This window comes from Rhynchophorus ferrugineus, unplaced genomic scaffold (genome assembly GCF_030347505.1).
Source record: "Rhynchophorus ferrugineus isolate W39M unplaced genomic scaffold, kcgeb_rfMv2 rfM7, whole genome shotgun sequence".
NCBI lineage: Eukaryota > Metazoa > Arthropoda > Insecta > Coleoptera > Curculionidae > Rhynchophorus > Rhynchophorus ferrugineus.
Genome location: NW_027472586.1, coordinates 3,569,018 through 3,596,862, shown reverse-complemented (window position 1 = coordinate 3,596,862; position 27,845 = coordinate 3,569,018). Strand labels below are relative to the sequence as shown.

General features: G+C 33.9%; 2 protein-coding genes and 1 long non-coding RNA gene across 5 annotated transcripts; 2 read left to right on the top strand and 1 right to left on the bottom strand.

The window, feature by feature from the left end:
* Positions 1 to 821: 821 nt before the first annotated feature.
* On the top strand, positions 822 to 17,355 carry LOC143199518 (prestin). Of its 3 annotated transcripts, none has more exons than XM_076409397.1 (13): positions 822 to 1,002; positions 10,610 to 10,765; positions 10,824 to 10,934; positions 10,988 to 11,145; positions 11,282 to 11,446; positions 11,512 to 11,616; positions 12,814 to 12,947; positions 13,005 to 13,167; positions 13,227 to 13,403; positions 15,158 to 15,430; positions 15,490 to 15,645; positions 16,877 to 17,075; positions 17,129 to 17,355. In XM_076409397.1, the coding sequence occupies exons 1-13, from the start codon at positions 888 to 890 to the stop codon at positions 17,284 to 17,286; spliced, it is 2,070 nt and encodes a 689-aa protein (XP_076265512.1). In that variant the 5' UTR covers positions 822 to 887; the 3' UTR covers positions 17,287 to 17,355. The 3 variants fall into 3 exon arrangements, with proteins under 3 accessions (XP_076265512.1, XP_076265514.1, XP_076265513.1); XM_076409399.1 differs by lacking the exon at positions 822 to 1,002 and adding an exon at positions 6,146 to 6,342; XM_076409398.1 differs by lacking the exon at positions 822 to 1,002 and adding an exon at positions 7,518 to 7,721.
* A 5,005-nt stretch (positions 17,356 to 22,360) lies between these two features.
* LOC143199540 (27 kDa hemolymph protein) lies at positions 22,361 to 27,775 on the top strand. The gene is made up of 5 exons (XM_076409434.1): positions 22,361 to 22,504; positions 22,568 to 22,683; positions 23,862 to 24,138; positions 26,472 to 26,628; positions 27,570 to 27,775. The coding sequence occupies exons 1-5, from the start codon at positions 22,471 to 22,473 to the stop codon at positions 27,724 to 27,726; spliced, it is 741 nt and encodes a 246-aa protein (XP_076265549.1). The 5' UTR covers positions 22,361 to 22,470; the 3' UTR covers positions 27,727 to 27,775.
* On the bottom strand, positions 22,561 to 25,002 carry LOC143199553 (uncharacterized). The gene is made up of 2 exons (XR_013006472.1): positions 23,497 to 25,002; positions 22,561 to 23,261 (listed from the first exon to the last, which is right to left on the bottom strand). It is a non-coding gene; the product is annotated as an uncharacterized LOC143199553 (long non-coding RNA).
* Positions 27,776 to 27,845: the final 70 nt, after the last annotated feature.

Below are 27,845 nucleotides of genomic sequence, written 5' to 3'. Positions count from 1 at the left end.
TATAACATTTTGCGTGAAGTAACTTTTGTTTGTGAAAAAAATGGATAAAAAGACATTTCGCATGTTGATAAAATATTGCTTTCTGAAGTGAAAAAATACAGTTGAAACAAAAACTTGGCTTGATGCCGAGTTTCCAGACAGTGCCCTAGGAAATTCAACCAAGAAGGATTGGTATGCTAACTTTAGATGTGCTGAAATGATCACCGAAGACGGTGAACGCAGTGGACGCCCAAAAGAGGTTGTTACCGATGAAATTATTTAAAAAATCCAAAAAACGATTTTGAATGAGCATAAATTGAAACTGAATGAATTAGCGGACATTTTGGGTATGAGAAAACTCTATGCAAAGTGGGTGCCGCACGAGCTTACTTTTGACCAAAAACAACGATGATGAAATTTTGAATAGACCATTATTAACGTTGCTACTTTTTTTGCATTTTCACCAATAGATATCCGTGAAAATAAAATATATGTTGCATAAACTAATATTTTATCACAATTACATAGTATCTAAGAGTTCGTTTCAGATATCTACAGTAGTTATTTTCCATTTGCTCGTGTTGTATTTTACCTCACGAGTTTATCTTGATTATCTACGTCTTTGAAGCCACGTGTACATACAAAATTTAATTAACGATTTACATTATAATATTTACCATCTTCGATTAAGTTTACTTGCTATTAGTACGTAAGTATTCCCGCCAATAAGTAACCAATTAGTCTTACCTCTTACGTTTCTGTTTACCTCAGACACGGCTCAATCTCTACGTTCTTATCGGCATCAGATTCAACAAACGTTTGGCTAAATAGTTGAGTATCAACTCTGAACTCGCATACGGTGGTATTACTTCGAACGGTGTTAGGTAATCGGGTAAAAGGGGACAGAGATGGACAACGGTAAGTTAGAAGCGGGTACCATGCATATCGAGCGACCTTTTTACGAGGATAAGGCGATAAGAACGGAATTTCAGTACCAGAAACCGAGAGCACTTGGCATCGATGGTAAGCTTTATCGATAATAAACAAAATCATATTGTTTCATTGCGATCTATTGAGTTTGGATATGGTGAAAGTTGGTGGAAGTTATAAAGTAATAAATGTGAGTGCTTTTTGATGATGCGAGAGACGGTCTGAGAATTTTCCGATCTAACATTTTACTTTCGTTTGCTAGCAATTGCTTTCGTAGTCAATTAATCAGGTCAGGTTTATATGTAATAACAAGTTCATAAACAAGTATTTTTGAACATTACTTTGCTAAACACAAAAAGAAACTTTGGCGGCCAATGCAAAATAATCAAATTGTAGCTACTCTGTGTTCATTCAAATCTAATACCTGTGTAACGAACGAAGATGAATCCGATTGTGATCTAAATTAATCAAAACTATGCAATAGAACTCGTTTTGTGTTCTCTCGTTAAATTCGTTTTCGTTAAATACTCAAAGGAAACTGCAAATATGCGATAGTTCTCATTCTTATACTTTCTTTCATCATGACGATTAACAAATTATTCAAGTGCTAGTTTTAGTGAATCTAGAAAATACATGCTTTTCTCATTTCGTGTCGACAAACCACTTTATTTGCTCTTGCTCTTGTGTCTGATTAAAAAAAAACGAAAAATGTCACAAGGTGCTTAATTGAAGGAATCAACCCATGCGGCAAGCTTCAAGCAATGAATATATATATATATATATATATATATATATATATATATATATATATATAATATATATATATATATATATATATATATATGCATATATAGACTACGCAAAGGTATTTTATAATCTAAGATGTTAATAAATCAAAATATGAAATCCAAAGAATCTCTCATACTTTAGTGCCCATTTATGTTCCCATGTTATATTTCTAAGTTTTCTGATTTCATTAATTTAATTATCAGTCTTCTGTAAACCAAAGACAATTTATCTTCGGAATATGGTACTTCTTAGGATATCAAAATATTTGAAATGCTGGCATGAATAGTACTTTTACCGCCGGCTTGGTGGCGCAGTGGTAAAGGCGACAGGACGGTCCACTTATTGTTGCGCCAGTCGCGGGTTCGAATCCTGCTGGGACATCGTAAATTTATGATTGTGATTGTTTAATATTCGTGATTGTCCTAGGCAAGAGTGAAAAATCCGACAAGGAAAATGATCCCAGTCACGCCAGTAACCAGGCTGGATAAGACCGGATGTCTTCTGGTAGGATTTTTAAGTTGGTCACTTGTCAGTCTGTGGTTCGAAGCCCACGTTAAATTGTAGGTCCAGTTCAGATATTCAGATTTGGAATATACCACAATATTATCGGAATGAAAGTATCTAGAGCCTCCCTCGTTATAGCGATCATACCAAGACCAATATTAATAATTTATGCAAAGAAAAAATGGAATTGCTTGAATAACGTATCTAATATTAAGAAATCACTCGTCCATGTGCATACCTGATTGGACCTCTGCATTTTCTGTTCGACCGCGTCAGTCAATGATAGTTTACAGATCGTACACAATATCATAGTTCCTTGCAGTTTACGCGCTCCTACCCATAGCGGTTCGTTGTATCACCAAATGCGATGGAAGATATTAAAAGTGGGTTAAGTCACATTCGCATCGAAAGGCCGTGTTACGAACACAAAAGAATCAGAGAGGAATTTCAGTACGTGAAAGCGAGAAAACCCAGTAAGTCGTTGCAGTTTAAGTATGACCTTTAGTCGATATCCTCTTCTTACGTTGTATATTTACACAATATTGAAAATAAAACAAAGATATATTTATACTCAACTTTAATAGATAGTATCAACACTAATTTAGTGGTAGCAAAAATATTTTAATATGTGAAAGCAGGAAAATACAAGTAAATCGTTTTAGGATTATTCTTCATTTCTTTTCATCTATAGAAGATGTTGATCAACATGTGTCTTCATCAATAATCTTATTCTCCTGTCATCTTTGCGTATTTCTTTCTGGTCATTTCTCACTACTACTACTTCTATTCTCTAATTCATAGTTTGTTGTTATACTGTACTCTTTTTCTGCTACTTTTATTAATCCTAATATGGTTCTTATTATGTTCCTTTCTTCTAAGTTCCCAAAATAACCCTTAACAACAGTCTTAATTCAACCTCCATCATAGTCTTTTTTCTTATATATATATATATAGAACATTTTCGATAGTGTATTTAGGTGCATTATTATCTTGGAATATGGTGGTGCTTTGCAACAATATATTTGCCATTATAAGAACTTCATCATTGAGGATGTCGAGATATTCTCTCGTGCTAATACGGTCACTGATGTGAAGGAGAGAAACAATTGAATATTTCTTTCGCTTCTTTCACCTACGTCATCTTTACCATGTATTGTACCGTTTTACCGTTTATGATTCTACTAGCGACCCGCCCCGGCTTCGCACGGGTGCAATGCTGATACTAAATTAAATACACTACGGAAATAATATGAACGTTGTATATAAAAACATAGCGGCCCGCTCCGACTTTGCACGGGCATAAAATATATATGCCTATGTCACTCAATGAAAACATGATTAAAATCGATCCAGTATAAAAATACCAATACCAGTACCAAAAGGTTCATTCATTACTGCCCTTGGCCTGCACGCATTAAATTTGGAGTAAAACAATTCCTCTTCCCCTATACTTACTATGAAGATTTCCTGCTATTTTTGGAATATCTAAATTCATACAATTTTTATTACATTACACATTTTTAAACGCAAATTTTAAATTTGTAATATCTCCGAAAATATTTGTTTAATTTACATGCTGTAAGGAACCATATTGATCTATATTAATTGCACACTGTATTTAAGGTACTTAATTCGATAAGGATTAATGCCGTATTGCTTAAAATAGCTTCGTAAATAAGCCAATTTCTCACGTAAAAAGTAAACAATAAAAATGGGGGTTATCCCTAAAAGATGAACATATACCATCGCGGACTTTTTTGTAGACCTTTTTATGGTGTACAATACTGTAGTACATTAATTTGATCTAACTCGTAGGGTTAGGCAGCGTTTTTGCTAATTGCTAAATAAGCCTAAAAAAATAGGTTAATTTACGACATCGCGTTAGAAACCTATAAAATTAGCAATGTTGCCTTAGTATATTATGCATGTATTATACATATAAACCTTCCTCTTGAATCACTCTATCTATTGAAAAAAACCGCATCAAAATCCGTTGCGTAGTTTTAAAGATTTAAGCGCACATAGGGATATAGGGACAGAAAAGGCGACTTTGTTTTATACTATGTAGTGATGTTACGTTATTACTGGCGATATTCTTTGCTGAATCAAAGATACTTACTTGTACTTACTTGTACTTACGTAATTAAACCAGGAAGTTCCTTTTTTTTTCAAAGGTTATATTTACGATAAATATCACATTATTGTAAAAACTCTAAGCTCTAGCGCTGGTCTAGGCTAAATACTCGTAGATAATTCATAAAAATAATCAAGTATTTTATCGAGAATTCTGAACAAGTATAGATCACGGGACATAACTCAGTAAGAACAAAAGCGATATAATTTTATGTACTCAAAATTGTCGATGGTGCTTTTCAGGCGTTGGAAATGATAATGATGCACGTCACATGTTCTGACCTACGTAATAATCACTTACATGATTATCTTATATGTATTAAAAGTAAACACATTCTGTATTCGCAAAGAATCTTTTTTTATGGTCAATATTACTAGATATAAATTCATTCACCTTCAATAGATTTGCTCTAATGATACTTCCATATATGAGTCTTATTACTGTAATTATTTACCAAAACATTTACAAAATACAATGTACAATAGCTATTACCTGTTCGTTTGACAATAATCGTTTTCCACGAAACATCTTAGTGACGTGTGAGAAGAGCTTGAAGTCGCAAGAAGGTAACAATTTATAGCTCGATATTACAACTTGTGATTATAACCAACTATGTAATAAAACAACTTTTAGATTTTGCTCAGCTTGGGCGTTTTAATTGTTGGCAATAATAACTTTTCATTCATTAACTTTGGCAACCACTTGTTCTATTGAGTCAAGCCTGAAAAGCACTGAAAACTAGGTCTGATCTCTACAGTAGTTTATATATAATCTGGCTGTATAGCTGAAGATTTTTTTCTTTTAATTTATTGTCATGGTAGAACTGTAGTGATGATATGCTAGCTTGTGATATTAAGCATAAAGCATCATTGGTCTTCCAAACTATTTACCAATGTTCACTAAAATCAGCTTAATTTATCAACCATAAATGTATAACTCTGATTTTGTAATTTATTCTTTTCACAAATGTTAATTCATCAATTATTTAAGTTATTTCATAATTTTTTATCAGTCATTTCAAGCTCCAAGCATTTTTCAGATATTATAGGCATTAAAAGATGACATTGCACCATAACAATGGTAAAATTCGCGTTGTTAAGACCTAAAATATATATAGTCTATTCAAAGTTTTCTTAGTGATGCATCATGGATATTAGTGACGTCGAAATATTGCAATGTTGCCGAATTAACTGTGAGTTTTAGTTCAGTTTGGCTTTGACATACAAAAAAATTCTAATCTAAATGAAATAATTGAACAAAAATATTATGAAATATAATTTATTTTAACATTATAGTAAATCTAATACATATATTATCGAAGGACTTAAAACTACAATTAAGACACAGCTATAATAGTTTGTAGGTTAGATTTGTTTTATTAACATTTAGCTCTTTTCCAGGTAGAGTTGCTAAGCGCGTTTTTTTTTATGTAGTGGTACCCCCCTGGAGGCCTAATCCATCTAATTAACAATTGTATATCTGAGAAATATATTTTACTTTCATTCGAGAGCATATTTACTTTTTTCGTTTAGTTCTTGTTTCATTCAGTGGTGCCTTTACTTGTCAAGTCATCAACCTCTTAACTAATTAACTGAAAAAATGAGATTACACTCTTTATCCAAATCCTTCAGTCTGTTGAATCGCCTTTTTTATTAACTTTGTATGATATTTATCTTATTTAAGAAATCCGTCACTAATTACATTAAATCAATCGTTATTTCTACGTAAAATGTTCTCACCTTTATCTACTTAATCGAGTGCTTCGAAAATTATACAGACTGATATGTAAATCTTCCACAAAAACCTTGCTGGTATGATATTACGGTGTTCACTTTTCGATATAACGTCGCGTGTGTGAGTTCCTTTATAAATGTTCATGTGATAGCGGTCATCGTTAACAATGGATGTACCACGGGAAGAACTGAAACAAATCCGGGTCGAAAGACCTCTTTACGAACACCAAGAGCTTAGAGATAATTTCCTGTATGAGAAACCAATTAAAATAAGTAAGTTTCGTGTGGTGTGTTCCTTATTTATCGATTTTAATTAAAATAATTGAAATGTATAGCATATAGTAAAATTATGGAAAACTGAAATTATATAAATGTATGTCCAAAATAATTTTTTACGTGCAATCGGTAGAAGAAATGTTTCGATCGATTTATTTTTCCAACTCAACTTTTTATTGTGAGATTTTCATACGATATATTTTATTCGTATAGTCCTAAGTCCTTTAATGCTATGTAATTCAATTTGGTCGAGCCCAAGGAGTTCATGATGACCAAGGAGTTGGTTCCAATAACATCAAACCCTGGAGTCTCAATTTTTAACAATAAGTCATTTAATTATTTTAATGACTTATTTAAGTATTCAGATTCCTAGAAGCCACTTTACTCACACGTATTCCCGCAACTGTGCTGGGTTCAATGGACATCGACTCATCGAGCAAATTCGCCTTTTTATTGGTGCACAAAAACACGTTTATTATATCAAGAAATCTGAAGATTGGAGTCCTCCATTCATATGATGTTTTAACAGATTTTTTTGGTCTAAGCTTTATGTGTTTTAGCCCATTCCAATTTATTTATTTTATGAGTACCAGTTAGTCAAATAATGGACAATTGATAAGAATCTAGAAAGTTTGTTATTGTTGTAAGCATACATGTTTATTTAAGAAAGTATTTCAAAAAATTTTGCGTTTCTTAATTAAAATTATCGTATTTTCAAACTTTTCAACGATAACGTATATCCATATCGCTATATATAAAAGAACATACAGCGCCTCCAGACATCCTGATGGTGAAAATGTAAGCAGATGCTAATGTTAATGTAAATATTTAATAAATATACTCTATAATCTACTTGCATTGTACTACTTTAAGTAATAAATAAAGTATAAAGTAGATATCCGGATATACCTAGCGTCCTAAATATTACAGACTGACAAATTACATTGCATTATTTGCAAACGAGTCGAGAACAAAGTTTATTTGCCAGTTTTATTTGAGTTTTTACCTAATCGCAATCAAAACATCAAGTTGATTTATAAAAGTAACATTTTCCTAACTAGATTGTAAATATCTTTATTTGGCGACCATATAGATAATATAAAAACAACTCACGGATCTAAACTTTATCTAAATTATATCAAACATGGACAACGCGTCTCTTAAACAAGCAAAATTGTAATGTGTCGAAAACTTTCGAAATGTTAACATCTTCTAAAGCATAAAAGAAACGCTAGCAATAACGTAAACGAAGACTAGAGCAACGATGACTATCGATAGGGTCAATTTAAATCATATTCATATAGAAAGACCTTATTATGAACATCAACAAGTGAGAGATGATTTTTTGTATGAGAAACCTCGAAGTAAAAGAATATGTAAGTCCAAAATCAATATGTACTAAATATTACGCGATTTTGTATTCTTATCACTTTGTTACATCGTATTTGTTTATAATATTGTCTGGTAGAACTTCCCATTCGTCCTACAAGAGTGTACCTCTTGCCAAAAAGTGTTTTTAACACTCTCCACTAACAGTATCATTTGGTACTGTACCGTACTGTCGAAAATTTGCATGTAAACGATAAATTGTGATTTTGTGAGGCACTGGACGGTTAAGATATTTCCGACGCAATTTCCGCTGAGTGGCAATAATGGAACGACTATGGTTGATATGAAGCTGAGCTAAATCTCATATAACCAAGATGACGTGCTATAAAAATGGTAGCGGGACTTTTGCCCCACATGTTATGATGCCCGGTAAGACTTTGTGGCCATGAATATTCCGCTTGAGTGTCGATGCGGATGGCTCACTTGGACACAAGCCATGACTATTTACCCTCTGCCTTAACGTAGTAGATCCATTTTTCAGCGCTAGTCATAACAAACTACTGAAAACTCTTATATTTTGCTTGGTAAGCAACGAAACCGCGACGTTGAAACGCTTCGAAATGATATTTTCAGTTAATTCGTATAGTAGTTATTTTCTGTTGAATTCTATGATTATGTTGTTGAATCTTATAATTCTGTTAATTGATATATGAAGGAGCAGTACGACTATAAATATTTTATCTGCATTATTTCATTATTAACGTCTCCATACACTGAATAACTTAATAACTCTGGAATAATGGAATACAATTATTTTATGGTCTGCTTGGCATTTTCACCAGCACATCGCTGATCAGAATACATGTAAATACCTAATAAAATATAGAAAAACAACAAAAGATCAGATTTAATTTACATTTTGCATGGTCACCAAGTAGAGTGCTGCCAACTTGCCGAAAATATAACACTGTTATAAAAGATAAAACAGTCATTTCCAATCCCAATGTTTCTTATAACTTTAGGTACATTTGAACAGATATAAAAAATTAGTTGTTCCATTTGATATTTCTAGAGCAGTTTACCGTTTGAATATATAAAAACAAATCCTATTGCAAATACTAATTAATAATTCTGAATACGATAAAGACTTATCTCAAAAGTTATACAATCAGTGATAAAATTTCAAGTAATCAGGTACTTAAAAAATAGTTAAATGTTATTATTTCGCTAATATTGACTTGAATATTGATACTTTTGAAGATTTTCTACTTAGATTATAGCAAATATCTTACTAATTAATAATAAACAAAGTCATTAAACATATTTTGGATGTCATTTCATCGACTTGAATAAAAATTGAAACTCTTAGATCAGAACAAGACGCTGAGGATTTGATGTGAACCCAATTCTTCAGTTCAAAGACCAGTTAGTGTTCACAAATCGGTCAAGAATGAATTTTCTCGGAGACAAAATGATTTTTTTTCATGGACGAACTCAAAACTAATAATTTGTGTCAAGTGGATCCATCCATTGACCGACTTATTTTTTAATATATTCATGAGAAGTGAAGTACTGCTCAGATAGGTTACGACTCTTATATCGGAGCAAGTACTAGTCACAAAGGGCAAGATCTGGATGATACGGCGGGTTAATGTTTTAAGAATAACATTGTTGTGTCTTTACTCTTATTCCGGCTGTTTTTCTTATAGTTCTAGGCTCAGATGTATTAGTTTTAGTCGACAGCGATTCCCAATGATGGTTTCATCAAAAAACAATCACCTTCAAAATTTTAATGACTGGCCAAATCGCTTCTTATCTTCAGTGTTTAAATTACCAATTCTAAAACGCTGAAACCAGTATTCACATATTGAAATCGATAGAGCATGATTATAACATAGCATTCGATAACCTTCTGCCGTTTTCTTCTTCTAAGAGAAGTAAAAAAGTAAAACTTCCCAACACTATAAGGACTTATCCCAAAAGTTATACAATCAGTGATAAAATTTCAAGTAATCAGGTACTTAAAAAATAGTTAAAAGTTATTATTTCGCTAATATTGACTTGAATATTGATACTTTTGAAGATTTTCTAATTAGATTATACAAAATATCTTACTAATTAATAATAAACAAAGTCATTAAACATATTTTGGATGTCATTTCATCGACTTGAATAGGAATTGTAGCTCTTAGATCAGAACAAGACGCTGAGGATTTGGTGTGAACCCAATTCTTCAGTTCAAAGGCCAGTTAATGTTCACAAATCGGTCGAGAATGTATTTTCTCGGAGACAAAATGATTTTTTTTCATGGACGAACTCAAAACTAATAATTTGTGTCAAGTGGATCCATCCATTGACCAACTTATTTTTTAATATATTCATGAGAAGTGAAGTACTGCTCAGATAGGTTAGGACTCTTATGTCGGAGCAAGTACTAGTCAGAAAGGGCAAGATCTGGATGATACGGCGGGTTAATGTTTTAAGAATAACATTGTTGTGTCTTTACTCTTATTCCGGCTGTTTTTCTTATAGTTCTAGGCTCAGATGTATTAGTTTTAGTCGACAGCGATTCCCAATGATGGTTTCATCAAAAAACAATCACCTTCAAAATTTTAATGACTGGCCAAATCGCTTCTTATCTTCAGTGTTTAAATTGCCAATTCTAAAACGCTGAAACCAGTATTCACATATTGAAATCGATAGAGCATGATTATAACACAGCATTCGATGACCCTCTGCCGCCTTCTTCTTCTAAGAGAAGTAAAAAAAGTGAAACTTGCCACAAATGCGATTTGCTCGGTATCAATTCGGACCTTTTCAATGCCCCGAAGAAAAGTTTCGTTCACACTTCGACAAAATTACATACAATAACACCATCATAATATCAAATTCAATGATTCCTAAGTCGAAACAATAAAATATGTTTGGATTCCAGATGCTGCGAAACAATGGACTAAGAATCTGCGCGCGAAGAAGATCGCTTTAGGTCTGTTTCCCATATTCGATTGGTTAGGGAAATACAACTGGAAGAAGGACTTAGTTCCGGACTGTATCTCAGGTTTCACAGTGGCTATAATGCATATACCACAAGGTAAACGCCGGAAAAACAAATTTAAGCCATCGTATCGATATTAAAATTTATCTTACAGGTATGGCATACGCTTTCTTGGGTAATGTGGACCCAGTCGTAGGAATATACATGGCGTTTTTCCCTGTACTAATTTATACATTATTTGGTACCTCAAGACATAACTCATTAGGTTTGTAGTCACATACCAGAACCCAACTCGGTCTATATCCGCTAATTTTACAGGTACTTTCTCTGTGGCTTGTCTAATGACAGGTAAAGCGGTGGCAGAATACAGTGATCCCTTGTACTTTAATACTAACACTAATTCTACGGCTGTTCCTACGGGATATAAACCAATTGAAGTGGCTACGGCTGTTACCTTTGTGGTGGCTATTGTACAGGTGGAATAAATAGTAGTTATCTAATTTTATGAGTCAAGACGTCGTAATGTTGCCTCATCAACTCTGGGCATTTAACTCATTTCCAAACCACCATCTAATGGTCTAATCCATCTAATATTACTTAAATCTCTTTCAGTTGGCCATGTTTGTTTTGAGATTAGGAGCTATGAGCGCTCTCCTTTCGGAAACGTTGGTCAGTGGATTCACCACAGGCGCGGCCGTACAAGTTCTGGTGTCACAAGTAAAAGATCTCCTCGGATTGGAGCTGGAGAAGTACAAGGGCAATTTCGTGAACGTCTTGGTAAGGTGTTTTGAAAAGATCGAGCGATGGAATGAAACTTAATTAATGTTCTTTCTTGGTTTCAGACTGTTATTGACGTTTTCAGGAAAATCACTCATACCAATATGGCTGCACTCATCATATCAGTAGTGACGATCACAGTATCGGCTTTAAATAATGATTATTTAAAAGTAAGAAATTATTGAATATACTGAATCGAAAATCCACGGTAAAATTGATTATGGAGATTAGTTGCGTTTTAAATATTTGAAAATGATTGACTGATCAATATTTACTCATTGCACAAGTTCGTTCTATGGTTCTTCAACCGAAAAGAGTTCCAATTGTTCACTTTAACATTTTTGAAAGTTCTGGAAGTCTACGAAAATGGAAAGTTCAGGAACATCGGCCCTAACTCAGTCTCTGGTGAAATAATGTTTATACATGTCCCTGCTGAATTTTTTAATATATGCACCTCACTACACAAGATCAGATGGTTTGATTCTTTTGAGTCTGTGTCCTGTTCTGGTGGTATCCAAACGTTGCAATATTTCAATATTAGTATGAGAATTCAGTCTTTCCTCATGCCCCCTTGCAACTGTCTTGATTTCTTGACTGACTGTCGGTATCTGAAGGTCTCGGTGTAGGTAATCAGTCCTATTATAGTATTTGGGTGCACCCACAATACCTCTCAGGATTTTGTTCTGAAAAATTTGTGTTTTATTAATGTTACTCTTTGCAGAACATCCCCATAAAACTATTCTTGAACCGTCCAAGTCAGTTTGTGTAAATATTTTCAGATATAGCATGTGTTCTTCATCAACTTCCACAATAATATGTTTACTATTTGTAATATGTTGTTAATTTTGTTTGTCAAATAATGTGACTATATTTTAAAAAGAAAGGTATTAGAAAACGTATCTAAAATATATCCAAAGAGGCAGAGAACAGAATTTATCAAAACTATATAAAACACTTATTTCATCACCAACATCATCAACAATCCGGAGTCAGCTCTCTATGAGGGTGTCTACTTCTCATCCAATTCGGTGCTGTTGAAATTTCTGAACTATAAAGAAGGATTGTGCAGGATAAGCGTTGAAACGAAACGGATTTTGATCTTAATTTCAACATTTTTCATTTCTCCCACTTAGAGAGCATCTTAGAGAAGAAAAATCCCCAAGCAGCTTAGTCGACTCGGCTTATTACTAATACTTTGATATATTCTTCATTTATTTTCAGTCTCATTCATATAGCTCTACAGTGCCGACAATATCATGAAGGGTGCTAAAAGCTTCAAAATCTGTATCAGCGAACATATCACTATCAATAATCAATAATTTCGTAATCAAATATTTACGTAATAGATTGAGTTAACTCGTTTTTAGCCCATAGTAGCGAAAAAATCACCATTCCCATTCCCCATGGAGCTTGTAGCAGTAGTGGCGGGGACTTTAGTCTCGAAGTATTGCAATTTAAACGAAAACTACGGCGTGAAAATCGTTAAGACCATAGCAGTTGGGTGAGAGATCAAATAACGTTCGCTATAATACACAAATAATAACGAATATACTTATAGACTTCCAGAACCTTCACTACCCCCGCTTGAACTAATCTCGAATCTGATCGTGGATGGTATCACCATAGCTATAGTTTCCTATACCATCACGCTCTCCATGGCTCTGATATTCGCCCAGAAGCTGGAGTATGAGGTTGACGCTAATCAAGAGGCGTTTGCACTGGTACGGTGACAGAATTTGTTTACCCAACTTTATGCGAAGTTTGGATTTTTTTATTTCAGAGTCTGAGTAACTTTTTCGGTTCATTCTTTTCCTGCATGCCAATCTGTGCGTCGTTATCTCGCTCGTTGATACAACAGGTAGTCGGAGGAGTCACACAGCTGGCGTCGCTGGTTTCCTGTCTCATTTTGCTGGTGGTCCTGCTTTGGATCGGACCATTTTTTGAACCACTACCAAAGGTGAGTTGACCAAACTATAAGCTGCACAAGCAGTATTAACAAACAGCCCCAATTCTTGGCAGGAGAGATTCTTCACGAACTAACTTTAAAAAAGAGAAGGAAAAAAATTACTGAACACTATTATAATAATTACTAGCGACCCGCTCCGGCTTCGCACGGGTGCAATGCTGGTACTAAATTAAATACACTACAGAAAAAATATGAACGTTGTATATAAAAACATAGCGGCCCGCTCCGACTTTGCACGGGCATAAAATATATATGCCTATGTCACTCAATGAAAACATGATTAAAATCGATCCAGTATTTTTGGTTCATTCATTACTGCCCTTGGCCTGCACGCATTAAATTTGGAGTAAAACAATTCCTCTTCCCCTATACTTACTATGAAGATTTCCTGCTATCTTTGGAATATCTAAATTCATACAATTTTTATTACATTACACATTTTTAAACGCAAATTTTAATGGTTAATGTGGGTTATCCCTAAAAGATAAACATATACCATCACGGACTTTTTTGTAGACCTTTTTATGGTGTACAATACTGTAGTACATTAATTTGATCTAACTCGTAGGGTTAGACAGCGTTTTTGCTAATTGCTAAATAAGCCTAAAAAATAGGTTAATTTACGACATCGCGTTAGAAACCTCTAAAATTAGCAATGTTGCCTTAGTATATTATGCATGTATTATACATATAAACCTTCCTCTTGAATCACTCTATCTATTGAAAAAAACCGCATCAAAATCCGTTGCGTAGTTTTAAAGATTTAAGCGCACATAGGGATATAGGGACAGAAAAGGCGACTTTGTTTTATACTATGTAGTGATACATAACATGCAATTTATAATTTAATTTTAAACAAAGTAGAATTACTTTTATATTTGAATGTTCTATGGATCTGTAAAAAGGAATGGAATTTTTTCTATTCTATAATAAATATAGTCAATACAATAGAATTTAATTTAATTTAATGAACTGGCTTTTCGGGGACATGATGAGAGTCATACTTCCCAGAATCCGGGGATATTTGGTCAACTTATAAATGTTTCGGCTAAACCAGATCCAACTCTAAGTAAGCACTTAAAGAATAGTTCCGTATTTAAGTATAAGGCATGCGTAAGTATGCGAAACAACTGATGTTACTGCAAAATCTCAATTAGTAGTTATTTTTAGAAATGTCCGCGATGGTAAGTCAACTGAGCGCTTGTACAACTACTTAATTCCTAAAAAATATGATGCAGAAACACTTAATAAGACAATTTTAAAGCTCACAGATCCTTTATTTCAAAATTCACCCAACAGACTGATCGCACGAAGCTATGATGGGGCAACGGTGATGAGCGGGATAGGATGAGCTTAAATTATACAAAAATAACCATTTTTTTTCTATAAATACATCATTTCTCATAATAAATCAAAGCATAAAGTCTCAGAGAAGATCTGACATCTCAGTCTCAGTAACAGCTTCATGTAGAGGCACTGGAGTCCTGTCCACAAGTTGAAGCTGTCTCGTTAAAAGATACAATAGCAAATGGTTTAGAAGATGACCAATGCAGTGGCTCTTTATGTTATTGTTAAGAGAAAAAATTGGGTGATTTTTGTAAATCCAATATTCCATTCTGAAAAATCACAATTCTACATCAAATAAGCATCACTTATTTCACTTTAAAATATATTCGCAGACATGGAAGAAATTATTAGCTCGAACTTGTTGTAGTAGGTTTTGTAATATTTGTATTCTCCTTCAGGCAGTGTTGGCCAGTCTGATAGTAGTAGCTCTCAAGGGCATGCTGCTGCAAGTGCTCGATTTCTGGAAGTTCTGGAAGCTGAGCAAAATGGACGCCCTAGTATGGATGGGCACGTTCTTAACCGTCAGTTTCGTCGCCATCGACATCGGATTGCTGGTTGGAGTTTGTCTCTCGCTGGCATCAATATTCTTACTCAGTTTCAAGCCTCACACGTATCTCCTGGGTCAGGTACCAAACACGGATTTTTACCTGGACGTTGCCCGATACAAGGCGGTGAGTACATCAGGTTTCTTGTATAATAATCCCCGTATTAATGACGTTTCCGTTTTCAGGCAAAGGAAATCGACAGTATCAAGATCTTCCACTATTCTGGCGGTATCAATTTTGCTACCAAAACCATTTTCAGGGATGATTTAATTCGTTTGGTCGGTATTAACCCGCAGAAAGAAGTGGTGTACAGAGCTACAGTAGCCAAATATATTGAAAAGGTAACGAAAATTATACAGGGTCATCAAAATTCATTAAAGGTTTTTTTAGTTCATTAATTACATCTTACATAATATATGCTTAGTATGTTACAATGTTAATTTACAAATTAATGTATTAGTACTGTTCTGTTGTACTTGCTTTAATAGACAAGATAAGGCGAGTTGAATTTAAAATAAACCACTTACGCTAAAATTAACAATAAATTTATACACTAAAGAAGTTTGTGTGGTTTGGTTCACTTGTATTGTGTTTATGAATTATCCAGTTGCTGTATTGCTTCCACATTGCTGTGAGTTTCTTCCAATTAGCCAGTACATTTTCCTATATTTCATTTCTAGTTCTTTTATTTTCTTCTTTATATGTTCCTTCCAGCGAAGTTTTGCATCGAGATTCATTCCGAGATACTTAGCGTTGTTGCTATATGGAATGATAGTATTATTTAATGTTATTGGTGCTTATACGGTCTATTTATAGGTGTATTGTACATGTATGGATTTACTTTCATTAATTCTTATTTTCCAAGCTTGTGTCCAATTATCCCCGATAGCTATAATCGCAGTATCATCAGCAAATGTAGCCATCGTAATATTCTCCATTTGTAGTATATCACAAGCGTAGAGTAGATAAATCATTGGTCCCAGTACACTTCCTTTAGCTTGTTTTATCGTAGAGTAAGCTTCTTCTTGTTTGAGTCTAAACATTCTGGTTGTAATGTACGATTTTAATAGTTCGGTGTGTTGTTTTGGTAATATTTTCTGTAGTTTATGAACAAGGCCTTTATGTCAAACCTTATCGAAGACTTGTGCTACATCTAAGAATATAGCTGAGCATACTTTTTACTGTCGTAGACTTTTTCATTAACATCTGTTATTCCGTGAACCTGGTCAATTGTTGAATGCTTGTTAGTTAAAACCAAACTGGTATTAGATTTTTTCTCATTGCGAAATATAAATTATCTTAAACATATACCTTTACTATTTTTAATTATACTATTTATTACTATTCTTTTATTTTGCCAAAAATTCTAAATTTTTTGACACTTCCAATTTTTGTTATAGCTTTATTTTAACAGAATAGAACAATGAATAAAGAACTTGTAGTAGAACTTTAGAAACTATGTCAACCCTCTAAAAAAGTTGTTTCGATAAATTTGTTTAAAAAAGTTGTCTCTTTAAAGTCTTTCTCGCCATAACTCATATCTGATAGTACACCCCACTGTATAAATTACAGATGGAGGGGACCAAGCCACCTGCAAAAACACAGGTAAAGTTGGAACGAGCCCAAAGCAAGGTGAACACAGATCTGAGATGCCTGGTGCTGGATTTCTCGTCCGTCAGCTACATCGATCCATCTGGCGTCACCATGCTCAAGAACATCATCGAGAGTTTCACCAAACTCGATATACCCGTCATCATAGCCAGTTGTAAAGGTAATTCTACCAATTTGCTCATAAAACCTTAGGTATATTCTTGTTATTCACAGAACCAGTCTATGAGATGTTAACTAAATGTGATCCGGACTATTATGCTAAAGCAGGATTCAGATCTTTCCCAACCGTTCATGATGCAGTACATTACTGCACGGAACTGTTCAGGAATAGCTCGAACGCCACTATCGCTACCATTCAGATGACTGAATAAGTTAGTTTTATTTTGTATATAGTGTAAATATAATTGTAATTAATAAATTTACTATAGGTAATACAATCATTTTAGAGTTTTATTGTTACTTTTCTTTCGAACTTCATACGTCTACAGGATAAATGTTATGTAATCTCGGCCCTCTCTTTTAAGACTACCTGACTGCTGAACGAGTGAGATGGGTTGGTCTATTTCCTAATAGATCAGAACCTTTAGTGTCTAGTATATATAGTTTTCCTGTATTTAAAACATTGTTGTTTAGAAGTATTTTTAGTTTAATTTGATGTTTGTTGTTGCAAAAGGTTTTGATGCAAAATAATATTATTTAGTAGAAAAAATTAGTACCAAACAAAACAAAAATAAGTGTGTAAAGTGTGAATTATTAGTCAAACTTTATAATTTTGTAACACTTATTTTAGAAATTCCTATGGAACAAATGGATAAGAATTCGTTTGAAGATATTTTTAGACCTTTCTATCTATAAGTTTTTGATTTTGCGGATGCTTCAAGGGATTAACAAACAGTAAATGAAATCTCAAGCATTTTTAGAATAGTGTATATATAAGATGCAATTAATATATAGTATGAAATAAATTGATAGCATAAAATCTGTTATTCTTATTATAATTACCTATCATTTCTTTCCCTTTATGTAATTGTCCGGAAGAGATAAATAAACCAGAGCAAGAATAAGAATAAAATGAATACAAATAAAATACAATTTAGGAGACAACTATTCCCAAATATTGATCGACAGCTGATTTTTGGGCTGTAATAATATTCTTGTTATATTTACAATACCTGCAGAACAAGTCGAATCTTACAGGCCTATTTCGCTACTACCTGCAATATCAAAGCTATTTGAGAAGCTGATATACAAACGTGTTAAACATTCGGTAACAATACCAGATTTCCAGTTTAGTTTTCGAAATCACCATTCAACTATCGATCAAGTGCACAGAGTAACTGCGGCTATTGAAAGAGCGTTTGAAGAAAAGAAATACTGCCCTGCAATATTCCTGGATGTCTCACAAGCTTTTGATCGGGTTTGGCATTTGGGATTAATCTGTAAAATGAGCAAATTGTTACCGCGTAACTATTGTCAATTGCTGGAGTCATATTTATTCGGAAGAAAATTTAGAGTATCGCACGAAAAGGCGTTCTCGACATTTAAAAATATCTCGGCTGGAGTTCCACAAGGTAGCGTCTTAGGACCTCTCCTGTATCTGCTCTACACTGCTGACATTCCAACGACAAAAGAAACACTTCTTGGAACCTTTGCTGATGACACAGTTATTATGGCAAAAGATATATCTCTGTCTAGGGCAATAGAAAAAGTGCAAGTGGCAGTCAACAAAATCTACAAATGGACAAAAGATTGGAAAATTCAACTTAATAGCTCCAAATCTGTCCACGTTAATTTTACATTAAGGCGAAATAATAAAAACTTAATTATATCACTCAATGGATGCCCGATTCCTCAAGCAGAATCAGCAAAATACCTTGGAATCCATCTTGACGGTAGATTAAATTGGAAGCATCACGTTAGACAAAAAGCAAAACACATTAGAACCAAAATAAAACAACTATACTGGTTAGTCGGAAGATACTCCCAACTTGATCTAAAATCAAAGAGGTTGATCTATAATACAATTATAAAGCCAATTTGGACCTCTGGGGTGCAAATATGGGGTTGCACTAAATATTCAAATCAGTTAGTCATACAGCGCTGTCAAAATAAGATTCTTCGATTGATTATCAATGCCTATCACTATGTAACCAATGAAGAATTGCACAATGACCTGGAAATCAAATGGATTTGCGAAGTTGTGCAGGGTTTCGCCTTGAAACACGAAAGAAGATTACTAAATCATTCTAACGTGGAAGCAATACAACTGCTGGACAGCGCACAGGATGTCAGGAGATTGAAACGAACAAAACCATACGAACTTGTGTGAACATTTAATGTGTATTATTAGTGCAAACTATAGCTATAAGTTAATAATTAATAAATAATTATAATTTTATAATTGAGGAATACATACTGATGTATTTTCTCGCACTCGTCTTGCTTGTTAATTAATCCAAGCACATAGGAAAAGTAGTAATAAATTAATTGTAATAATAATAATTAAGATTGTACTAAGCGTATCTAATAAAGATGTTATAAAAAAAATACTTACAATGAACTCTTCTACATACCTTCTATGAGTTAGAGTTCTAGTTTTTATTTTATAGTTTAGGCTTACCATAGTCCACCTCTCGTAAGTTTTCATTAATTGTCCTGACTGATATTTATTCATAAAAGTGAGAAAAACAATGAGGTAATACCTTTCAACGCTTGGTTCTTGGATAATATTGTTTATTTTTGTATCGTATTTATGTATATATTATTTGGTTGTTCATGGTTTGGTCTTCTTGGCCATTGACTATAGCGTCATATTTCTTACTTAAAATTAACAGGACAATTATAATATTACAAGACCATCTGTTACTAGATTATCCCGATTAACAAACCCGGATAATACGAACAGATTCGTAGTTCGATGGACGAACTTTAACGATACAATGTACGGTACATAAGCGGTCATAACCAATTAAGAGCGAACTTCGGACAGAATAGTAAATATTTACGAAGAATTTGAGTATAATCGATAGTAAATCGCTTTGTAAACAGTAAAAATAGTTTTATCCCTATAGAGGAGCGCATAGTTTATGGATGCGCTTCTAAATAGGGCAAATATCAATAGATATTTTTTGTCAGTGGCGTAGGATCGATTAAAGAACAAACTTAAAATAGTTTTGTGCTGTTTTTTCTTTTATACCTTGGTTAATTCGATTTTCCCCGTGCGTAACGCTTTTCGTCCTTCTCGAGTAAGATATTCTGTTTACAGAAAACGTATTTTGGGGCGGAGAAACCAAAATACATGTTAAACTGCTTTATATTCTGTAAATCTTAAGATATCTGTCATATAAAGAAATAGATAATATTTCCCGAAATTCCACCGTGTGACTTAAAAAGTAAATGCGATATAAAAATCATTATACTACCAGTTCGCGCAAATATTTTTCTCATTCCTGCAATTTTCATGAAGCTAACGTTGTTTAAACGGAAATGATACTAAAAAAACTGGAAACAGTAAAAAATCCTAAATTCTCACGACTATTTATATAGAGACTATAAATATGGCACAAAATTTTACCTCTCGAATACATAGTTTTTAAAATAACTAACATAAACCCAAAATCCATCCACTGAAATTACACTTTTCATTGAACAACTTACAAATTTAAAGATTATACAAGAATGTTTACAGGATCATTAGATTCAGCGCAAAATTCTTTATAAATCTTGCTATTGTCATTATCCTGTCGTTATTTGAACGGAAATGATGGTAAAAAAACAAAAATTGCAGAAAATCCCAAATTTTCACGACTATATACACATACATATGTATGAAATTTTTTTATAGAATGTATAATTTTTAAGGTATATCACACAAACCCAAAATCCAGTCATTTTCTGAAAATACACTTTCATAGAATAACTTCAAAATAATAGATTAAACGAGAATTACCATAGAGCCATTAGATTCAGCGCAAAATTCTTTATAACACTTCCAATTTTCATTATCTCGCCAATATTCAAAGGAAAATGACAGTAAAAATAGCAAATATTGCTAATTTTCATCACTAATATATGTTAGATGGTAAAAATGCTAAAGCATATTACCTCTAGGATGAAGATGAGGCTCTCAAAATATATGTATTTTGAAGAATAGAAAAGAAAATTCATGTTAGATTACTCTATAATGCTTAGTTTTTAAAATCTGTGATATATAATGAAAATACACTTTTCATTGTATAACTTAAATTAATAAATTAAGAATAAAACACTCAAAATACATATTATTGGGGAAGAAGAAAGACAGTGTTAATAATGTTAATAATATTAATAATGTTAATTGTATAACTTAAATTAATAAATCATTACATAGTATAAAACAAAGTCGCCTTTTCTGTCCCTATATCCCTATGTGCGCTTAAATCTTTAAAACTACGCAACGGATTTTGATGCGGTTTTTTTCAATAGATAGAGTGATTCAAGAGGAAGGTTTATATGTATAATACATGCATAATATACTAAGGCAACATTGCTAATTTTAGAGGTTTCTAACGTGATGTCGTAAATTAACCTATTTTTTAGGCTTATTTAGCAATTAGCAAAAACGCTGCCTAACCCTACGAGTTAGATCAAATTAATGTACTACAGTATTGTACACCATAAAAAGGTCTACAAAAAAGTCCGCGATGGTATATGTTTATCTTTTAGGGATAACCCATAACACATTAACCATTTTTATTGTTTACTTTTTACGTGAGAAAATGGCTTATTTACGAAGCTATTTTAAGCAATACGGCATTAATCCTTATCGAATTAAGTACCTTAAATACAGTGTGCAATTAATATAGATCAATATGGTTCCTTACAGCATGTAAATTAAACAAATATTTTCGGAGATATTACAAATTTAAAATTTGCGTTTAAAAATATGTAATGTAATAAAAATTGTATGAATTTAGATATTCCAAAGATAGCAGGAAATCTTCATAGTAAGTATAGGGGAATAGGAATTGTTTTACTCCAAATTTAATGCGTGCAGGCCAAGGGCAGTAATGAATGAACCAAAATACTGGATCGATTTTAATCATGTTTTCATTGAGTGACATAGGCATATATATTTTATGCCCGTGCAAAGTCGGAGCGGGCCGCTATGTTTTTATATACAACGTTCATATTTTTTCTGTAGTGTATTTAATTTAGTATCAGCATTGCACCCGTGCGAAGCCGGGGCGGGTCGCTAGTTAAGAATAAAACACTCAAAATACATATTATTGGGAAAGAAGAAAGACCATGTTAATAATGTTAATTGTATAACTTAAATTAATAAATTAAGAATAAAACACTCAAAATACATATTATTGGGGAAGAACAGAGACGGTGTTACGCCACTGTCCACACCAAAATAAATACTTTATCTTGTTTTGGCGTAATGAGATAGGAGTAAGGTCATAACCCTAAGTAATTAGTGATTAAACAGCCGAGCGCTTATTAATATGACCTTAGAGCAACCCAGGACCTGACTACTCACCAGTCAATTGGGAAATCTCGCGAAATCAACAATGCACAGGGTACTGATTTTAGTGCTGGTCGCAGGTACGCTTTCTCGTTGCACGTCGAGTGGTTATTTGCTCGTATTAACTCTCATTTCCGTTGCAGCGCTGTGTTCGGCCGAAATCGTCCTTCCCGACAATCTGAACGACATCCAGGACATTCCTGCTGTTAAGGAACGATGTCAGAAGAAGGGTAGTCCCGATACCTACGACCGCATTAAGGTAAGTTAATATTAAGTTATCGTTATGCGGTGTATTACTTAAACAAAAAATACAAAATAACAATTGAGAGATATGGCTCAAAGTCTATGAGATTCAAAACAACATTAATATTAAGAAACAACTTATCGCTTTGTTATGTTGTATCCTTAACGTGTTTTACGTCTCCCGATGGCGTTATCTATTTATTTATTTATCCAAATAGTATTTTCATTTATTTATTTATTTATTGTCACTTATTTGTTATATAATAGTTATATCCAATCAGAGCCCTCTGTGCCTTATTATAACACATGGAAAGACCACGCCTTTTTTATATTGTTCAAAATTTGCTTCATTCGTCAACGTAATCTCCATCAAGAGCCACACAATCATTCCACCACTTTTGTAGAATCGGTCATCAGCTGGTGTCCAAGTGATGGATCCATGTTTCATCCATTATCACATATTGACGCAAAATTTCCGATTTTTTAAGTTTAGTATAGTCAAATGCTTATGCATTATAAAACCACGTACTTTTAATATCCTTTAAGATGTTAGCTAACTCACACAACTTCACTTTTCGATCATTCAAAACGTTTCTAGTGTAACCACCTCATTTGGACGTCCAATTCTGCACCATCGGTGTCTCCACGACCACGTTTGAAGTCAGCAAACGGACGTTTTATTGTTGTTTCTGATAGAACGGATTCCTTATAATAATTTTCAAGTCATTGATTCGCTTGAACGGTATTTTTCCCAAGCAAGCATTTTAAAATTAAAACACGAAATTGTTTTTGATCCATTGTTTTAAAAATAACAAAAGTAGCGTCACACTTATCACAATAATCCAGAAACTTATGAGCAGAATATCGTGAAATTTTAACAGCGTTCTTTTGGAGGTTAGTACTAACTGGAAAAAGCGGTTAATGCAATAAAACTATCGCCATCTATGTCTTAAGACAGGGACTTTTCAGTTAATATTAATATCAATAATCAGAGGACTAAACAAAAGGATTGTATGAAAAAATATGCACTTATGCGAAAAACTACGAACATTTATATTATTTCGAAAACAAAACAAAAATTAGATAACTCGCGTTAATTTATTCAAACCCATATAATACAGCTCTTTGACGTTTTATTTGGCATGAAATACATTTTATCTCCCGTTAGCCATTACGAGTATTTGTACATTTCAGGCAGCCGCAAAAGAAACGAAAACGTGCCTGCAAGGTAAGATTAACCCGGACCAAATCAAGAGCGAACTCGATGAAGCCAAGAAGACTGGCTCGATGGACGAGGTTTTCGGAAAATATTGCAAGAAACGACCTGAAATCAAAGAGTGTATACTGAGGACCGTGAACATATCCAAAGAATGTCTGGAAGAGAACGAAAAGACAGCTTTGGACAATGCCATCAGAGTTATCGACGAGATCTTAGATTTCGCTTGTTTCAGAGATGGTGATCGTTTGGCCAGTAAGTTATTTTTAAAATGTCTTCATTACATTGTTACTAGTCGTTGCTGACTAACCTACAATTTGTCCTTACAATAATATAAATCTAAGTTTCAAAAACAATTCCACAGCTGGATAACGTCACGCACGTCTTCACTTCGACCGACGGTTCGGTTGACATTCCCAAATCCAGAAAGATTCTGGGATGGAAAACCTGCTATCTTCTCTGATCTGCCCTTCTAGCAGACTTCCTTGACATCTCCATCAAATGCTTATTTTACTAGATGTTGTTTTGGTCTACTCAAACAAACCTGGTTACACCCCACTAGGTAACAAGTTTTCCAAAATAAACTACCCAGGAGAATCTTAAACGCTCCATTAATTGTCAGAAATAATCAAATTCATAAGGAAACTGACACTCCAGCAATCAAGCACTTCATATCTCATAGTTCCGCAAGCAACAACTCAGCTCAAGTCCTTCTGAAAACGCGCTTGTTTGCGAACTAGCGGACATGCTGCGAGCTTAGCACCTCGTCACCGCTAACCCCCCCTTTTCCAGGCTGAAACGACCTCATCCGTCGCTGCAGTCATAACTTTTACCCCCATACGACAGTATCCAGTCGTATGTTAACTCAAGTTCTCTATCAATAGTTAGTTTCACTATCGGTTATTTCGCCGGGTCTTCGTGCCCAATAATGGCTGCTCGATTAGGAGTCAACTGTGAGGCGGTTTCGGTTTAATGTATTGGTAAGCCCAGGCGCAGTCCCACATAACCCGGTCAAGCTTGTCACTCCAGGACAAGTCTCCGCGGCCAGGTATGCGTCATGCATTCCACCGCCTGGACCAGATCAAAAGAAACTTAAATCTAAATAATAAATAAAAGTAAATATCTAGGAGGACCAATCGGTCGGGTATCTTAGTTTCTAGTGTAATAATGTACACTACACTACACAAGATCAAATGGCTTAATTCTTTTGAGTATGCTTCCTGTTCTGGTGTTATCCAAGAGTTATAATATATCGATGTTGACATGAGAATAGAGTCTGCCGTCATGTCTCCTTGCTATTCTCTTGATTTCCTGAGTGACAGGCGGTATCTGAAAGTCTCGGAGTAAGTAGTCAGTCCTGTAGTATCTCGGTGCACCTACAAAAATTCTCAGTAGTATTATTTATTGTTGTTGTGTACTTGTGTTGGTCTGATTATGTACAGAATTATGTTTTCCAAGTTTGGGTCCATTTAATTATATTGTCACTTGACTGTTGTCATTTTCACGTGGCTTTTTCGATGTTGTCTTCGGCAATAAAAATCGCAGTGTCTTCAGCAAATGTAGCCATCGTGATATCTTCCCTTTATGGTATAATACATGTGAAGAATAGTTAAGGAATTGGCCGAAGTACACTTCCTTATGATATACCTGACTTAACTTCTTTCATTGTAAAGTTTCATCTTGTTTAACTGTAAATATTCTGGCTGTAATGTATGATTTCAATTATTCAGTGTATTGTTTTTATTACGTTTTTTTTCTCTCTATAATCGGTTTTATTCATTTCAGTAGGTTTTTTAAATACCTACAGGTTTATAGGCTTTTATTTTATTTGGTAGTAAGTTATTTGATGATCACAATTCAATATTATAACTCATAACTCCTACATATATTAACTTAGTGTCCTAATACAGCTAGAAACCGAATTCAATTTAGTAAATCTCGCACGAGAATGCATTATCCAATTTAGATCGTTGTTTCATTCAGTGTAAATCGTACTTAATCTTCCAACCCAATTTACTATAAGTGTAATGACATTCTTACTGTCACTCCACATAAATTCCTTAATACGGAGACTATTTTTATTTTATTGTACATTCTGTCAAAGGGCGCCGATAATCTGGCGATAAAAGACAAAACGTTTATTAATTAGGCAGAAAAAATCTATCGGAGTTATATCAGGTGAATAAGATGTATAGACCATTCAATAAAACAGTGAACTCACGTGATCTAAATTTATGACGTCAAAATGTCTCAATATTGATACTTTCTCCGTAATTTCTTCTATTGCTACATGTATATATATTTCTTGATAACATCAGATTTAATCACTACATTCTCCTAAAGCACTTACCATAACTACAAAATGGTTTTCCACTTCTCATACATTCTAACCAAATGCTCATGTATATTCTAAACAATTACAACAATTATACACATATCTATGCACATAATACTTCCACACTCAATACGATTTTCTACAGTTATCCTAAACTAATTATATACTTTTAGTTGTTTCCACTATCATTACCCTGTTATAGATGCCCTTTTGTTAGGAGAATGATAACTAAATGTTGTTTCGTTTATTCTAGTGTTCGTAGCAGAAGGAGGCGTCGAATGCATCTCTTCCAGGAAAGATCAAATCAAGGATTGCGTGAATGCTACGCTGAAAATCGATGTCAGTGGCTTGTCGTTGACGTCATTACCTACGAGCCTACCGTCGCTGGGAGTCGATAAAAAGAAATGCGAGTAAGTTTTGATTAGTGTTCTGCTATATTACGTAGTTTATGATCTAGAATTTGAAAACATTTGTGAAAATGTTTTTTTTTAATTTACAAAACGCTATACTTATGAACTGAGCAAAGACATGACGCTACTTTTATATCCAGAATGTTCCATGGGCTGCTGCTCCCATGGATCTTATAGAAACCTACATGGAAAATAATTTGTTTTGATTGGTCCTTCATTAACTTGCTCATCAAAATATGGAAAGGGTGATGAAGAGCTAATTTATTTTGAATGCCCTAAGAACGAGCAGATATGCTTATCACCTGGCGAAACCGGCCGATGGACTCCAAGGCCAAATTGTTTTGGTCGCAAGGTAAGACATGCGTGTTTGGTGAGACCAGAGTGGCGTGGTGTAGTACGAACTATTGAGACTTGACGAAGCAGTTGAAAGTGATCGCTGCTGACAATAATTGATCAATTCGAATCATACATTGATCGAAAAACGTCCAAATTGGGCCCGAAGACCGATCAAGAAAGCGTTGATAGCACTCGGATGGTATATATTATCACGCCCGCCGTACTCTCCAGACATTTTCCCGCCCAAGTATCTACTTTTCGGAGCAATGGGGCACGCGTTCGCGGAGTAGCAGTTTGCCAATCTCGAAGAAGAAGAATGATTTTGCTCAAAGGACAAACGGTTTTTTTTTGGAATAGCATCCATTATTTTCAAGCCAATACTTTAAATAAATACAGTTTTCTATTTTCTTGAAAATCAGGTAGTTTTTTTAATGAAAAATCCAGTTATGACTTCGGTACACTTGGTACTAGGAAAAACCTTGTGTGCTTTAAAATAATGTTTGTTGTTGTTGCTGTCCTTGAGAAAACAACAATATATGTGCATCTAAATCAGAATATCTTCTTTGCATCAAAATCCACGTAATAACAATCTTTTTTTTTCGTAGCGATTTTGGCAAGATCCAAGAATGCGTAGTGACCGACCTGGAAAATCATTGCAAGGACACCACCCCGTCGAATATAGTCGACGCCTTGTTCAAGTTTATCAAGAAGACCGGCTGCAAGAACTTGAAACAAAGACGAAGTACGATTTACGTCGAATAAGTATTGCACCTTTTCGATTAATACTAATAATATAGTGAAATTATCTTAATTGGTCGTTTTATTTATCCATATCGCTTAACACAAAACCCTCAACCTTGATCTTAACTAAATGCTTGAAA

Bases quoted from the DNA above. Each gene is read 5' to 3' on its own strand.
- LOC143199518 (XM_076409397.1), top strand. From the start codon at position 888: ATGGACAACGGTAAGTTAGAAGCGGGTACCATGCATATCGAGCGACCT. The intron at 1,003-10,609 runs GTAAGCTTTATC...TTTGGATTCCAG, and splicing joins GAGAGCACTTGGCATCGATG to ATGCTGCGAAACAATGGACT. The intron at 15,646-16,876 runs GTAACGAAAATT...TATAAATTACAG, and splicing joins TAGCCAAATATATTGAAAAG to ATGGAGGGGACCAAGCCACC.
- LOC143199540 (XM_076409434.1), top strand. From the start codon at position 22,471: ATGCACAGGGTACTGATTTTAGTGCTGGTCGCAG. The intron at 22,684-23,861 runs GTAAGTTAATAT...TGTACATTTCAG, and splicing joins ATACCTACGACCGCATTAAG to GCAGCCGCAAAAGAAACGAA. The intron at 24,139-26,471 runs GTAAGTTATTTT...CGTTTATTCTAG, and splicing joins AGATGGTGATCGTTTGGCCA to TGTTCGTAGCAGAAGGAGGC.